At 38.3% G+C, this 16,129-nt stretch overlaps 1 protein-coding gene across 4 annotated transcripts in view; it reads right to left on the reverse strand.

The window, feature by feature from the left end:
• The window catches only part of ADCY2 (adenylate cyclase 2), a 401,614-nt gene that overhangs the window by 77,501 nt on the left and 307,984 nt on the right, over positions 1 to 16,129 (reverse strand). For all 4 annotated transcript variants that reach the window (XR_005063085.2, XM_073238029.1, XM_037024865.2 and 1 more), the window contains exon 14: positions 15,731 to 15,828. Coding sequence is in view for 3 of the 4 variants with exons in the window: in XM_073238029.1 (XP_073094130.1) it covers positions 15,731 to 15,828 (98 nt within the window). In the remaining variant the exon portion in view is untranslated. The remainder of the gene's footprint in view (positions 1 to 15,730; positions 15,829 to 16,129) is intronic.

Here is a 16,129-nt window from a genome sequence, read left to right on the forward strand (position 1 = left end):
TACTATGTTAAATAACAGTGGGGAGAGTGGGCATCCCTGTCTTGTTCCCGATTGCAAAGGAAAAGCTTTCAGCTTCTCACTGTTCAGTATGATGTTGCCTGTGGGTTTATCATATATGGCCTTTATTATGTTGAGGTACTTGCCCTCTAGACCCATTTTGCTGAGAGTTTTTATCATGAATGGATGTTGAATTTTATCGAATGCTTTTTCAGCATTTATGGAGATGATCATGTGGTTTTTGTCTTTCTTTTTGTTGATGTGGTGGATGATGTTGATGGATTTTCGAATGTTGTACCATCCTTGCATCCCTGGGATGAATCCCACTTGGTCATGGTGTACGATCCTTTTGATGTATTTTTGAATTTCGTTTGCTAATATTTTGTTGAGTATTTTTGCATCTATGTTCATCAGGGATATTGGTCTGTAGTTTTCTTTTATGGTGGGGTCTTTGCCTGGTTTTGGTATTAGGGTGATGTTGGCTTCATAGAATGAGTTGAGGAGTATTCCCTCCTCTTCTATTTTTTGGAAAACTTTAAGTAGAATGCATATTATGTCTTCTCTGTGTGTCTGATAAAATTCTGAGGTAAATCCGTCCGGCCCAGGGGTTTTGTTCTTGGGTAGTTTTTTGATTACCATTTCAATTTCTCTGCTAGTAATTGGTTTGTTTAACTTTTGTATTTCTTCCTTGGTCAGTCTTGGGAGGTTGTATTTTTCTAGGAAGTTGTCCATTTCTTCTAGGTTTTCCAGCTTGTTGGCATATAGGTTTTTATAGCAGTCTTTAATAAATCTTTGTATTTCTGTGGAGTCTGTCATGATTTTTCCATTCTCATTTCTGATTCTGTTGATTTGTGTTGATTCTTTTTTTCTCTTAATAAGTTTGGCTAGAGGCTTATCTATTTTTTTTATTTTCTCAAAGAACCAGCTTTTGGTTTTGTTGATTTTTGCTATTGTTTTATTCTTCTCAATTTTGTTTATTTCTTCTCTTATCTTTATTATGCCCCTCCTTCTGCTGACTTTAGGCCTCATTTGTTCTTCTTTTTCCAGTTTCAATAATTGTGATGTTAGACTATTCATTTGGGATTGTTCTTCCTTCTTCAAGTGTGCCTGGATCACTATATACTTTCCTTTTAAGAGTGCTTTTTCTGCGTCCCACAGAAGTTGGGGCTTTGTGTTGTTGTTGTCCTTTGTTTCCATATATTGCTGGATCTCCATTTTGATTTGGTCATTGATCCATTGATTATTTAGGGGTGTGTTGTTAAGCCTCCTTGTGTTTGTGAACCTTTTTGCTTTCTTTGTACAATTTATTTCTAGTTTTATTCCTTTGTGTTCTGAAAATTTGGTTGGTAGGATTTCAATCTTTTGGAATTTACTGAGGCTCTTTTTGTGGCCTAGTATGTGGTCTATTCTGGAGAATGTTCCATGTGCAGTTGAGAAGAATGTGTATCCTGTTGCTTTTGGATGTAGAGTTCTGTAGAAGTCTATTAGGTCCATATGTTCTAGTGTGTTGTTCAGTGCCTCTGTGTCCTTATTTATTTTCTGTCTGATGGATCTGTCTTTTGCAGTGAGAGGTGTGTTGAAGTCTCCCAAAATGAATGCATTGCATTCTATTTCCTCCTTTAATTCTGTTAGTGTTTGTTTCAGATATGTTTGTGCTCCTGTATTGGATGCATATATATTTATAATGGTTATATCCTCTTGTTGGACTGAGCCCTTTATCATTATGTAATGTCCTTCTTTATCTTTTGTTACTTTCTTTGTTTTGAAGTCTGTTTTGTCCGATACTAGTATTGCAGCACCTGCTTTCTTCTCTCTGTTGTTTGCATGAAATATGTTTTTCCATCCCTTGACTTTAAGTCTGTTCATATCTTTGGGTTTGAGGTGAGTCTCTTGTAAGCAGCATATGGATGGATCTTGCTTTTTTATCCATTCTATTACTCTGTGTCTTTTGATTGGTGCATTCAGTCCATTTACATTTAGGGTGATTATTGAAAGGTATGTACTTATTGCCATTGCAGGCTTTAGGTTTGTGGTTACCAAAGGTTCAAGGTTAGTTTCTTTACTGTCTTACTGTCTAACTTAACTCACTTATTGAGCTATTATAAACATGGTCTGATGATTCTTTATTTCTCTCCCTTCTTATTCCTCCTCCTCCCTTCTTCATATGTTGGGTGTTTTGTTGTGTGCTATTTTTAAGAGTGCTCCCATCTAGAGCAGTCCCTGTAAGATACCCTGTAGAAGTGGTTTGTGGGAGGCAAATTCCCTCAACTTTCGCTTGTCTGGGAATTGTTTAATCCCTCCTTCATATTTAAATGATAATCGTGCTGGATACAGTATTCTTGGTTCGAGGCCCTTCTGTTTCATTGCATTAAGTATATCATGACATTCTCTTCTGGCCTGTAAGGTTTCTGTTGAGAAGTCTGATGATAGCCTGATGGGTTTTCCTTTATAGGTGACCTTTTTTTTCTCTCTGGCTGCCTTTAATACTTTGTCCTTGTCTTTGATCTTTGCCATTTTAATTATTATGTGTCTTGGTGTTGCCCTCCTTGGATCCCTTGTCACGGGTGTTCTCTGTACCTCTGTGGTCTGAGAGGCCATTTCCTCCCCTAGTTTGGGGAAGTTTGCAGCAATTATTTCTTCAGAGACACTTCCTATCCCTTTTTCTCTCTCTTCTTCTTCTGGTACCCCTATAATGCGGATATTTTTCCATTTCGATTGGTCCACAGTTCTCTTAAAATTCTTTCATTCCTGGAGATCCTTTTATCTCTCTCTGCATCAGCTTCTCTGCATTCCTGTTCTCTGTTTTCTAGTCCATTAATGGTCTCTTGCATCCCATCCATTCTGTTTTGAAGTCCTTCCAGAGCTTGTTTTATTTCTGTATTTTCCCTCCTTAGTATTTGCATATTTCTCTGCAAGTCCATCAGCATAGTTATGACTTTTGTTTTGAATTCTTTTTCAGGAAGACTGGTTAAATCTATCTCCCCAGGTTCCTTCTCATGGGAAGATGGAGAAGATGTCAAAGCTGTCTGGGTTAGTTTTGTATGGATCAAATTTTTTTGCCTTTTCATGTTGGTAGGTGCAATGATGACCTATTGACTCGTCTGTCAGTTGGCAGAGCTAAGACTTTCCACTTGCTCCTGGCCTTTCTTTACTGGGACAACTGCGACCCCTAGTGGCTTGTGTTGGGCAATTGCGTGTAGACTGGGTCTCTGTATCTTGCCTGGCGGTATGGAGGAAGCTCCCTTGCTGTGGGCGTGACCAGCCTCAGGCTGCTGCTCTGCTATGGTGGGGCCCCAGAGGGTTAATGGACGGGGGGCTGTTTGGCTGTTTACCTCCGTGAGGGGTCTCAGAGCTGTTGCCCAGGGGGTTAGTGTGCCCAGAGTTCCCTGGAATTTCCAGCCACTCAACTGTGTCCCGGGATGCTTCTGTCCAGTTAGGGGGTCCCTGTCCCTTTAAGACTGTCAAAAAGCACTCACTTTTCTTTGTCACAGGGGCGCTGGCCTCGGGACTTGCTCAAAGGTCTTACTGTCCTGTTTCCCTAGTATCCAGCACCCCACGCATATACCGTGTATCTGCGCTCTGGTACGGATGGCTGGGGCTGGGTGTTTAGCAGTCCTGGGCTCCCTCTCCCTCCCCGCTCTGACTCCTCTCCTCCTGCCGGGAGCTGGGGTGAGGAGCCTCGGGTCCCGCTGGGCTGTGGCTTGTATCTTACCCCTTTCACCAGGCGCTGGGTTCTCGCATGTGTGGATGTAGTCTGGCTGTTGTCCTGTGTCTTCTGGTCTCTCTTTTAGGGATAGTTGTATTTGTTGTATTTTCAAAAATATATGTTTTTGGGAGGAGATTCCCACTGTCCTACTCACTCTGCCATCTTGGCTCTGCCCCCTCTCTTGTGATTTCTTATTTGACTTGTAGGTTATTCAAAAGCCAATAGTCTAATATTAAACTCTTTAGGGATATTTCTAGATATTCTATTGTTTTTTATTTCTAATTTGATTTTCATATGGTTAGACACCAGACTGAGATTTTCATCTTTTCAAATTCAATTCGATCTCCCCTTCTTTTATGGTCTAGTTAGCATATTTATATTTTGGTCAAAATTCCATGATGTGCCATTTAAAAGAACATGTATTTTACAGATGGGTTTAGTGGGCTATGCGTGCCAATTAGTTCTAGGAATTTGGTGATCTTATGAGGTTTTCTGTATCCTTATTTACATAGTAAGGGATGTAAAAGGGATATTTAAAATCTAATTATGGTTATAGATTTGTCTAAATCTCTTTGGTTTTGACAATTTCATTTACTTTCATGTGTTTTATAGCTCTGTTTTAGGGCCATGTACATATTATAATTTTGTGCTTCACGATGAGCTGACTCTTCCAAACAATGACTAACAGGTCATTGTATCTGTTAGTACTTCTTGCTCCATGTCTGCTTTGTTTGTTATTTGTATGTGTGCAGTAGCTTTCTCATGCTTCCTGTTTATATATGTTTTCCACCCTTTTAATTTAGACCTAACTTCCTTTTGTATTAAAGAGCGTCTCTTGTAGACAGTACGTAGCTTCACTGTGCTTTTCTTTAGAGTGTTTAGTGTTCACATTTAGTCACCTGTTTGATTTTTACCCTGTATCTCACCATCTTTGTCAGTCCTTCCCACTGTTCTGGTTTGTGTAGTGTGGCCCATTACCTTTGTTGATGTTGTTTATTTAAACAATTATTAAGTCTATCATCTTTTTGTTTTCTATTTGTCTCATGTCTCTGTTGGTCTGCTTAGTTTCAGCTAGATCTCCTAAGCCTAGTGTAGGTACATTCCTTGCAATGATAACAAATAATTCCATATTTGCATAGTACTTTTTATTTTCTTTATGTGCTTTTTAGCTGGACTTCTTTATAATTTTTTAGTGGTTTCTTAAGAATAAACCTTCTTATCAGAAATTATTTAGCATTATTAATATGCCACTTCAAAAAAAATATGTAAGATTCTTACAATAGAATCCCATTCTCCTTCTATTAGGATTCTTAGTGTGTTATTATTTTTGCATTATATAACCAGTAGTGTTTTAGAAAGATTATAAAATATAGGCATAGAAGTCTTCTATATTCATTCCCAGAGTAAGCAAGTCCAATGCACTTCTTCCCTCCTGCAGATTGAAGTTTGCTTTTGGTATCATTTCAGCTCAACCTGGGGAAGTTCCATTAGCATTTCTTGTCCTGTAGTTTTGCTGGTGACAAAATTCCTCTTTCTTTCAATTGCAAAATGTCTACACCTCATCTTCATAAGGAATACTTTTACTGAATATTTATTTCATGACTGACTATGTTTATATCAGTAGTTTAAAGATGTTCAATTGTCTTCTGTTGCTCTCCATCATTTCTGAAGAGTCAGCCATCATTTCCATCATTAATCCCTTGTATGCAAAGTCTTTTTTCCTCTGGCTGCATTTAAGTTTTTCTTTTTTTTCTTTGCCTTCAGCAGTTTGATTATAATACACCACATGTGGTTTTCTTTATATTTGTTCTGCTTGCTGTTCCCAGAGTGTCTCGCCTTTAGCGGTTGATGTAATTCAACTAATTGGGGAAAATTTGCCACTAAGTGTGCTAGTAATCTGTTTGTTTTCCAACACAGGTCCACCCCATCTCCTACAAACTCCATTTCCCAGACTCTCCCAACTGCTTCTAACTAGGTTTGGCCAGTGAGAAGTCCTAGGGAGAGGCTGGAAGGCAGGGAGAGGAAGAAGCCTGGGCATTTCTCTTTTTAACTCTATACAGCAGCCCTTTTCTCAGTGGGCTGCAATTCCTGCCTTTTCTGTGGTTTCAGATCCCTGTCAGACAGCCTGTCCTGCCTTGGTGTCAGGAAGGCCTGTCAAGTTCTAGCATCTGCAGAAAGGTCTAGCCACCTGAGTTTCTGGTAACAGCACCTCCGTCTTTTGTCCCCAAAAACCTAGGGATGGTAACAGGTTCTTCTTGTTAATCTTGCTCATCTCTCAGTGGCTTTCCCATCCCTGCTTGGTTTCTCAACTTTTCCCTCATTCTGTAAGTATCTCACCTTATTTAAGTCCCTTGTTGAACCTGAGACAATTTCTGTTTTCTTTAATGGACTCTAAGCCACTAGCTGGATAAAGTTTTTTCTGGGTACTATGATATAGCAGTTACATGGAAACCTAGGAAGAATTAGAGTCAGCTACTTCTCCAAATTTGTTCCTTTGAAAAAGAGCAAAACCATTGAGTTTTGTTAGAAGTATTGAGCCAATATCTACTTATCCATAGGTTATGCCATTATCTGAATTTGCTTATGAATGGATAAGTGATCATGGACTATACAGGCCTTCAATTACACACTTCTCAACAGAGTCAGTGATAATGTTTATGCATTAATCTACTTGCAAATCTTATGAGTTCTGTGAATCAGAGGTTACATAACAGATTCTTATACTACAGTGACTTTCATAGGCTCTTGTTTACTAAAATGCATTTTTATGAATAATTAATTATTCACTCTGAAGTCAGATGACAGACAGTCTGGGCATTCTGCAGTCAGGTCCAACAGACATGTTACAGCCTGAAAAATAATAAGGGCACTAACACTTGGCTCTCTCATTTTACAATAACCCATTGGATACAGTAAAGAACACTGAAGATGAGCCCATCATGTGTGTTTCTGGATATACCTGATGACCACTACTCTGCTTTTCCTCAAATGTTGGAATCTACTAAGTGGTGGGGTCATGGAGCTGAGAAAGGAAACTGGTGGTACTAATTCCATTGACTATCTGTGTTTGCTTTAGTAGAATGGATAACGGATGTCCATTAAAGCAGGAATGAGCATTGTTAAAATTATTTTATGACACAAACTATCAAGGTTACTCAATAAGCAACAGAAAATCTGAATGGGCTTATGAAAGTAAAGAGATTGAGTTACTATTTAAAACAAAAACAAATATTACTTGCAAACAAAGCTTATACCCAGATGGCTAAATACTTAAAGAAGAGTTAATACCACTTTTTCACAAATGCTTCCAGAAAATAAAGTGGATAGAACAACTCTTAACTGATTCTCTGAGGCCAATATCATGCTGATACCAGTATCAGACAAAGACACAAGAAAACAATGCTAGGGACCAATATCTCTTCTGAATACAGACATAAAAATCCTTTTCAAAATATTAGCAAACCTAATCTAGTCACACATACACAGAGGATTATATGACATGACCAGCTGGGATTTCTCTAAGAAATGCAAGGTTGGTTTAATATCTGAAAGCCAATGAATATAATACACTATATTAACAGAATAAAGGAAAAAGAAAACATGATCAGCTCAACATCATCATTTCTACATGTGTAGAAAAAGTATTTAACAAAATCCAACACCCTTTTATTCAACAAAAAACACTCAACAAACTATAACTAGAAAGAGATTTCCTTTATCATGGTAAAGGGCATCTATGAAAAACCTGTAGGCAACATCATACTTAATGAAGATGAATGAATTCTTTCTCCTAAGATCACAAACAAGAGTATACATGTGCTGAGGCTACTCCTAGTGAACATTATACTGCAGGTTGTGGTCAGTATAACTAAGGGCATCAGGTTGGAAAGGAATGAGTAACATGATCTCACTTGTAGGTGATATGATCCTGCACATAGAACATGATGCCACCACCACCCAAGATTCTAATCCAGAGTGGCTCCAACTCTCACTGCTGTGCTCAACCTGTAGCTGTCCAGGGTTCCAGCCGGTGGCATGCTGGCACTCTCATTCAGATGGATGTGCCTCTTATCAAAGGGAGAAAGAACTGCCATGAGGCAAAGTAATGGTTGGTCAAAAGCTCTTCATTAGAACCACTTATCCTGTCTGTTCTATCAAAAACATGTTCAGGGCCATTAAGCACACCAAGAGGTTTGTGTAACATGACCAATTTCAGTCAATTAACTTTCTCATCCCAAAGCCATTTCTTTTAAACATACAAGCAAACTGACTTCTATACTCACTCAAACATGACTCTCCCCTGTCATGAGGCAAAAAAAACACTAGACTTCTTTAGTGATAATTTTTGACTTTAGCACTTTAATCAAGTGTATTGTTATAGCAAATGGAAAAGGCTGACTCAAAACAAGGTCCTTCTCCTTTCTGTTTTTTTCCCCCCAGTTTATTGTTTATGGGTGGTCCAAGTAGAGATAAGGAGGCACATTTCTGACAGGAAAAAACCAGCAGAGATTCTCACCCCCCAAAAAAGTCTAAAAGTTTTGTTAATTATAAACTCTTTCTATGGATAGATAATGGTGTCTTCCTCTGGAATTCAATTTGTGTGATGCCTCTCATGTCCCTTCTCCTTCTGTGTCCTCTCCTCCTCCCCCTGGGATGATGCAAATTCTCCACTCAATGCTCTGTTCACATCTACTACATGGTATTTTGCAAGAATGATAAGGACTGAGGGGAGGAAACTTTTTGTTTAAGTTAGCATGAAATACTTAAAATCCTTCTATTTTTTCAAAGTAATAGGTGATAGAGCATTAAAATTAAAGGGAATTTGGTTAAAAAAGAAGAATCACAGGATGTACAGGATAAAGGGCATGTAAACATTCATTGCCATGACAGAAGCTTTTCTCTGGCAACAGGACTAGAAGCTTTAAGGTGTTCTGGCCATTTGAAGGTCCTGAGATGAAGGAAGGGAAAGGAACTTGTATTTGGCAGAGTAAAAATGCTTCCACTTCACAGCGACAACAAAGACTGAAGACTTGAGTTTTCAGAGTCTTCTCTCTCCACACTCACTCCTTAGGTGAATTCATCCCACCCTCCCGGTTCAAATACCCCCATAGGCTGAATTTCCCAAGTTAGACCCCACCCCTAACTCCTCCCATGAGTCCCCTGCTCACATGCTCCCTGTTTCCGTGAAGCCCCACCTTCCGGATGTCAAGTATGCACACGCGTGGCTCAGATGTCCAGAATGGAGCCCTTGATTCCACACCCTCCGCACCTGTCCCTTCCCCAGGATTCTCCTTCTGTAAATGGCAACCCCATTTTTCCAGTTGCAGGCCTAAAACAAAAACCTATAGAACTTAGTTTTCTCTTATTCTTCACATCCCATCCACAGTGAGACCTGTCTCCATCACTTTTCATCATAAATCCCAGACCTTGGCCACATGTTACCACCTCTAGTGTAGACCATCATCTTGCCTGGTCCTCCTAACCCCACCACCCACCTCTTGAGCAGCAAAAACAATTCTTGTAAACATAGTCAGCTTATTTCTCAGCTGAGCACCTTCCAAATTCTGCTGGTAGCCTGTGAGGGTCGACACCACCTGCCCCTCACCTGCTCCTCTGATCACATCTCCACACTCGGCCTGTCACCCCGCCTCCTTGCTGGTCCTTGTGGCTCCCATCATCTAGAATGCTCTTCTGCCAGATATTCACAGAATTCCCATTTCAGTTCATTCAGGCCTCTGCTTCCATGTCAGTCAGTGACATCTTCCTTCACCTTCATCTGAAATACCACCTTCTATGACTTTACAGTGTCTTACTTTGTTTTATGTTTGTTAAGGGTTTTTATCACTGAATTTTTATGTATGCATTTGTTTATTACATTGTTAATGTGCCCCCTTATAGAATGTCAGTTCTATGATGGAAAGGACTTTCTGGGGGTCACCACTGCCATCCCTCTATGGTCTAACTGCGCTTGATACATGGTAGCTCAATAAATAGCTGTTGAATGATTCTACAAATTATTTTATGGATGAAAGCATGTATGGATTTCTATTTCTACTGCAAATGCTTGGACTATGCCCCAAGGTACAATGTAAAGGTATACTAGCCTGTTCCATTGAGTGAAAACATGCTCAGCTCTGTTTTTATTACTACTGTACCTCAAATCTCACTATACTACTGACATGGCTAACTACAACAAAAATCAGTTTTCATTCCTGTAAAGAATATGAATTATTCATGAATTCCACTTCTTCCTGATGATAGCATTTTTAGATAGGCACTGTGTTATACAGACTGAAGACTATATAGAAGACTATGTATCATAGGCTCTCTTGAAGGTTTGAGCATGTGACTAAGATCTGTCTTGAGCTATAAATCAGAGTGTCATTGTGTTAGCTTCTGGGAGGTTTTCTAGAGTTGGAAGTCATGAATGTTTTTTTTGCCCTCTGCTTCTAGGTCTCTTCCTCCACCACTGCTCAGAATGTGAATGCTGCCATCTTTCGGAATAAAGAAGAGAAGCAAAGTCTAGAGAAAGCAGATCTGTGTGCTGGAGGAAATCTAGGGTCCCTTGGGGACAGAGTGTCACATTACCTTCTGCTTTTGATTAATGGGGACGGAACTGAACTGATAACTTACATTCAAGCTACTAATTGTGAGCCATATCCTGGCTTTCAGATGACCTGAATCCAAAGTTGAACATTGTTCATCTCAATAGAAATTATATATTTATTTTCAGTAAGAATTACCATACCTCTCTCTTTTTCTCTTATTCTTTTTTGCTTTGCCCTAAGATTCATAGCCACTAAATCAAGCTACATGGGATATCATGAATGTACTGTCATGGTACCCAATGTGTGGAATACCAATCACTGATTTGGCTGTACACTGAAGCAAACTGCCTCCACAGGAGTTATTCCCCATCATCTGTGTTGGGAAAACCAAGTCTGCACTCAGTGAACATGAATGAGTCTACCACTCAACTTTCTCCTTTTTTCATTTTCAATATAAAAACAAAATAAAGGTGACTTGTATGAAATGAGTATTAAAGAACTAAGGAGCATTGACTGTTGAATGAGTAATGGCATGAGTATTAAAGAATCTCAGTAGGAATAATAGGTCTCAGATATTTAAGATTATAATTTGGTATTAATTTTCTTTAAGCAAGATATCATTACTCTTAGTTTAACTTGGTCTAATGAAACACATGATGTTTAATTTTTTTAGAAAATTATCATCCCTTTTTTTAACAATTGCCCATGCCTGGTTTAACACATCTATTTATCTTGGCAGACAATATGAATGAAACTACTACTAAAAATGCAAAAATAATTCATGGTTGACCATTTTTGCTCTTTGAAGCTGATGCACATTTCTGATTAAATTATAGTACAAGGCAGACAGAAGTGATAGAACAACTCCAAAAAGAGAACAACTAATAATTTGATCACATCTATTCAAATACTGAGACTAGAGCCAGAATAAAAAATTATGGGTCAAATAGGGATGGTATAAGGCTCTTTCTCAGGTAAAACTTCCCCTGACTGTACCCTAAAGGTCACAAATTCCTTTATTATTAGCTATTCATTCATGCATTTATTCACTCATTTAATCATTTTTCTCCTTTTCTCATAACACATGAGGCAGTTTATCAAAAAGAAAACAAACAAAAAATAAAACTATAGTTAAGCATTGTCTCAAAGAAAGCAACACTATTCCAATGGAAATGCTTCACACAATATAACAAAATTATTATTTTTAAATGGATGAGCTCAGAAACAAGGAAGAGAAGGCACAAGATACACAGAGGGTATTCAAAAGTCAAATGCTGAGAGACATCTATGCAAAATGGCCCAGGAAGAACCAGAAGTGTAAGATTTAATGTCTACGGAGGAAGGTGATGCTCTCAGATGTATTAGTAATGGCAAGTTGGAACTGAGCTCTTGATAAAGTCAGAAGCCATAAAGTGCTGTCCTACCAGGAAATATTGGGGGGGAAGAAAACAGTCTGGCAATTTTTAGGGAAGCTGATTATTTAGGACCATGAGTAGAAAGTCATCTTTGAAAACTGAGATACACAGTTTTGCTCCATGGTAACATGTTAATCAAATTCATATGACCTGTTTAGTGAAGGAATCTCCACCTAAGGATTTAACAAAATATTTTGATTTAAACTACTGAGCCCAGGAGCACCTGGCAGAGATACTATTATCATACTAATGCTTTCACAACTCAGAATACCTGAGATTCCCATGGACCAAAACCCTTGCTGTTGATGAACTCACAGTTAAAAATTACATAAAACATAAGGTGACACACACTATGACAGAGACAACAGAGAGACCTAGTGCCAGAATTCATGTATTTATCCACAGTAAGTAAAAGAATGTAACAAGTGATATTTTCATACAATGTTTCATATCTGCTAATAAAAGAAAATAAAAAAGTTGAAACCATAGGCAAAATAATTATTCAAAAAATCAGATTTTAAAAAGAACCAAATAGACTTCTTAGATTTAAAAATCAATCATTGAAATTATAGACTCAATGAGAATGAGGAATTCAGAGAATGAATGTAGCATAAAGAAATAAAGAAAATTACAAGACCAGGGGCTCAGAGTGAAGAGGGGAATACACAATCAAACAAGAGTTCCAGGAGGAAAGAATAAAGATAGAAGAAGCAATATATAAGGTGATAAAACCAGAGAATTGCTAAGAACTGTGTAAGGACAAGTCCTTAGATTGAAAAATCACTTTGCTAAATAAGAACAAATATATATCTAGAAAAAATGTAGTGAAAATCCAGAAAAAAAGGAAAAAGCACCCAGAGAGGAAAGACAGTTACCTAAAAAGGAATGTAACGTGATTGACAGAAAATATTTCACTAGTAGCAATAGAAACTGAAGTTCTTCTGATAATATCATTGTAATACCAAGGGTAACCAAGAGTTAACTTACAATGTTATACCCACTTAAACTATTACTCAAGAGCAAATATGAAATAAAGGAAATATAGATATTTTAATATGAAATACAAATGGGAGCTATTGCTAACTCACAGACCCTCAATAAAAGAATAAATGATATATATTAACAAGAAGGAAAATAAACTTAAAGAAAGGTACAATTTTATAAAAGCATTGAAGAGTAAATAAATTGGTAAAAAACAAGGATAACTTTAAATAAATATTTGCTATAATTACCACAAAGAACTATAATCCTAAAAAAAATTGTACAGAGGAGACATAATTAACATTATAATTTATTAAGTTATGTTAAAAATTTAATGACAATCTTTAAAAAAATAGATGATACTATCTATCTATCTATCTATCTATCTATCTATCTATCTATCTATCTATCTATCTACCTACCTATCTGTCTATCTCCTAACTAGTAAAGGAAAAAAAAGGTAAAGAAAACTTGATCAACCCTTTACAAATTAGGTAAAAGTTGGGAAGGGGAAGGTGAACAAATTAAAACAAGGTAACTGAAATATAAAATAAGAAGTGGGTCCACATACATCAATAAAAAAATGAAACTGAAAATGGAATAAAGTCACATTGACATAGAAAAAGATACCACATTAAACAAACAACAATGAAAAAATGAAAATAGATGCTGTTTCAGGGAGCATACCCAAACAATAATGACCCCAAGGGCATGCAAACCTATCTTAGTAAACATGGCACATGTTTGGATTGTGTGCACATCCATGTTTATTACATTATACTCTTTGTATTTTCGAAACGTTTCATAGCAAGAATTGTATAAAAAGAATGAAGAAAGACAAATGAGGACATTAACATGAAAGAAAAATTAAGGAAGAAGATGAATATAACATAAAGTATGAATCCAGTACAGAAAGCGCAGATCTCAGCTCTGTTTTAGAGAAGTCCACAGACCTTATTTTGAGCTAAGTGCCAACACAAAGAAGGAAATGAAACCAACATATATTTCACGATGTTCATGCTCCAAATCCAACTTATTGCTCAAGAGAAACAAAAAAATAATTGGTGATGATGACTGAGAGAATGAACTTCTGTGGGTTCTCATAAAGATACAATACAACAGAAGAGGGGCAAGAAAATAAAAGCAGAGACAGAGTGATAACCTTGATGTTTTTTAAAAAGTATGATCCCACAAATTGCTTTTTTTAGATGCTGGTAGTCTTTTTGTCTTCTTTTGCACTTTTTTACAATGCTCTAGTCACTTTCTTCTCTCAACTTCTTCTAATGGGTGATAAGCACTCTTAATTATGATATAGAAAATATAAGCATACTATCCAATGGAAAGATGTATAAACATGAATGAATCTAATTACTTAAGAGTAATAATATGGGCCCATTTCCTTTGGTAATGCCTGTTTTCCCTATACAACTATGGGTTAAATTGCAGAATTTCCAGAATCTCCTGCACAGACTTAGTTCATTTACATCAATAGGTGTTTACCACTGTGGAGTCTCCCGTTGATCTGGGGCAAGAGGTGGAGAGATACTCTCTATTCTCTCCTTCCCCCCATTTCAGGTACATAATTGGTCTGGCGTCTGCCAGTCACCAAGGACCCGCCAATGGAGTTTGTCCTGGAGGGGTGGGTGGGAAGCAGAGAGCCACTGAAGTGGCAGAGCATGAGTAGCAGCTGGAGGAGACGGAGGGGGCTGGGGCTAGCCAGGGAATTCAAGTAAACTGTGAGCAATAAAAAATTGTTTCTCCCAATCTAGCCTTTTGCTTGACTTACTTTGTTTGCACCAGTTTCATTGGGGATTCACCCCAGGCGAGGAACACTCTTCCCTCTCAAACTACAACAACTTTTTAAAAACCCTTCTGCTCTGCCAGTCAACTAGCCTTGTGAATGTAAGGATAGTCGTTTCTCTCCTATACCACGTGGCACAGGCCCGGAACTTAGAAGGAGCTTAATCTGTTAACATTTTCTTTTAATGGAACACTGGGAAGTTGACCCTGGCAATTTCTACTACAGATTTTGTAAGTCTAGAAGAAGAGCTCATCTGGCCACATATTTCAGTGTTAATGGGAGACATCAGCCTAGAAGGTTCTTTCTTCTTAAAGCAGGCAGAAGCTTTGGAAATGCAGACATATGAATAATACATTTATTTGTTATTAATTCTATAATGCCTGTGTGTTGGCTCAGTCCCCAGAGAGCATCATTTGAAGCCCAGAGGCAGGGAAGGCAGACCCTTTCTTTCTAGTTCACTCAGCATCTTCATGAGACAAATGTAACCCAACCTCACCAATTCAAGTTGACCACAAATGCTGTAGGGCTAAAGATAAACCTAAACACACAACTAAATCCTATTTGACTGGCAATAGTCACTTTGGCCTTACAAACTAGATAAGGAGAAAGAAAATTTATCTTAAAATTTCATTCTATAGCCCCAATTATTAAAGTAAGGACAAGAATTTTGTTTTCTTTTTCTTTTCTTTAGGACTATAGAATGAGAAAGAATCAGTTTCTTTAAGGAACGTCAGTTGACTTAGAAGGTGTGAGAGAAAGACAATCCAGAAATCCCAGAATTTCTAGGAGCTAGACAGAGACTTAGGACAGTCAGAGAAGGTGGCAGAGAGTGGGCTTGAGGGGGAAGAGCATGAAATCAGAACAGGAGGTAGGCACCTGTGCCCAGAGCTGGTATTGTCCTTTCAATGTGTAATAACATCATTTGTTTATTAGAAACAACACTTGCCCATTTTGCTCTTTCTGAGTAAAGTTTATTGGGCTACTTTCTTAGAGTGGGCACTGGACTACTGCAGAAATCAACATAAGAAGGTTATATTAAATTTTTTAAAACTCTTATAAGGTGAATTCACATGTCCAGTTTGAAAATCCAGTACTATTGTTAACTAAGCAGGACACATGAGGGCCACTTTACAGGTTGTGGATTAACGTCCCCCACCCCCAGCATGTTACACAGGCCATCTGTTTGGAAATGTGTGCATCCTCTCGGGTCCTTTGGTATAACTCAGTGTCAGGAGAAAGGCGTGCCCAGTGAGAGCCCCATGAAAGCAACACGTGTACTTACTTGGGTAAAACCAGAATCTGAACAATAAAGATGCAGAAGAATATGAGACAAGCACAAGTCACGTAATACTTGAAGGCTGGCAGTGCAGTGGCCCGGTACTAAGGGGAGAAGAAGAATGCTGTGAATGACAGTTCTCCAAGAGGAGGGCTCAAACCACCACCCCGCAGCCTGGCTGTGCCTGGCTCAAGCATCCCACTCGTAAATTGTAGACTGGCCAAAACCAGACTCAGGGCAACGGCTGATCATCTCCAGCCATGAGCACTCCCAGCTACTCGTGAGCTGTCAGAGAGAGGCCTCCAAAGGCCACGGGTTTATGAGTCGGCCTGTTCAAAAACCCGTTTGAAGGTGATGGAATCACTCCGCTGAGGACAGACAGCCTATGGACAGGAAGACGAGCAT

The sequence above is a fragment of the Manis javanica genome, chromosome 1 (assembly GCF_040802235.1).
Source record: "Manis javanica isolate MJ-LG chromosome 1, MJ_LKY, whole genome shotgun sequence".
Classification (NCBI taxonomy): domain Eukaryota; kingdom Metazoa; phylum Chordata; class Mammalia; order Pholidota; family Manidae; genus Manis; species Manis javanica.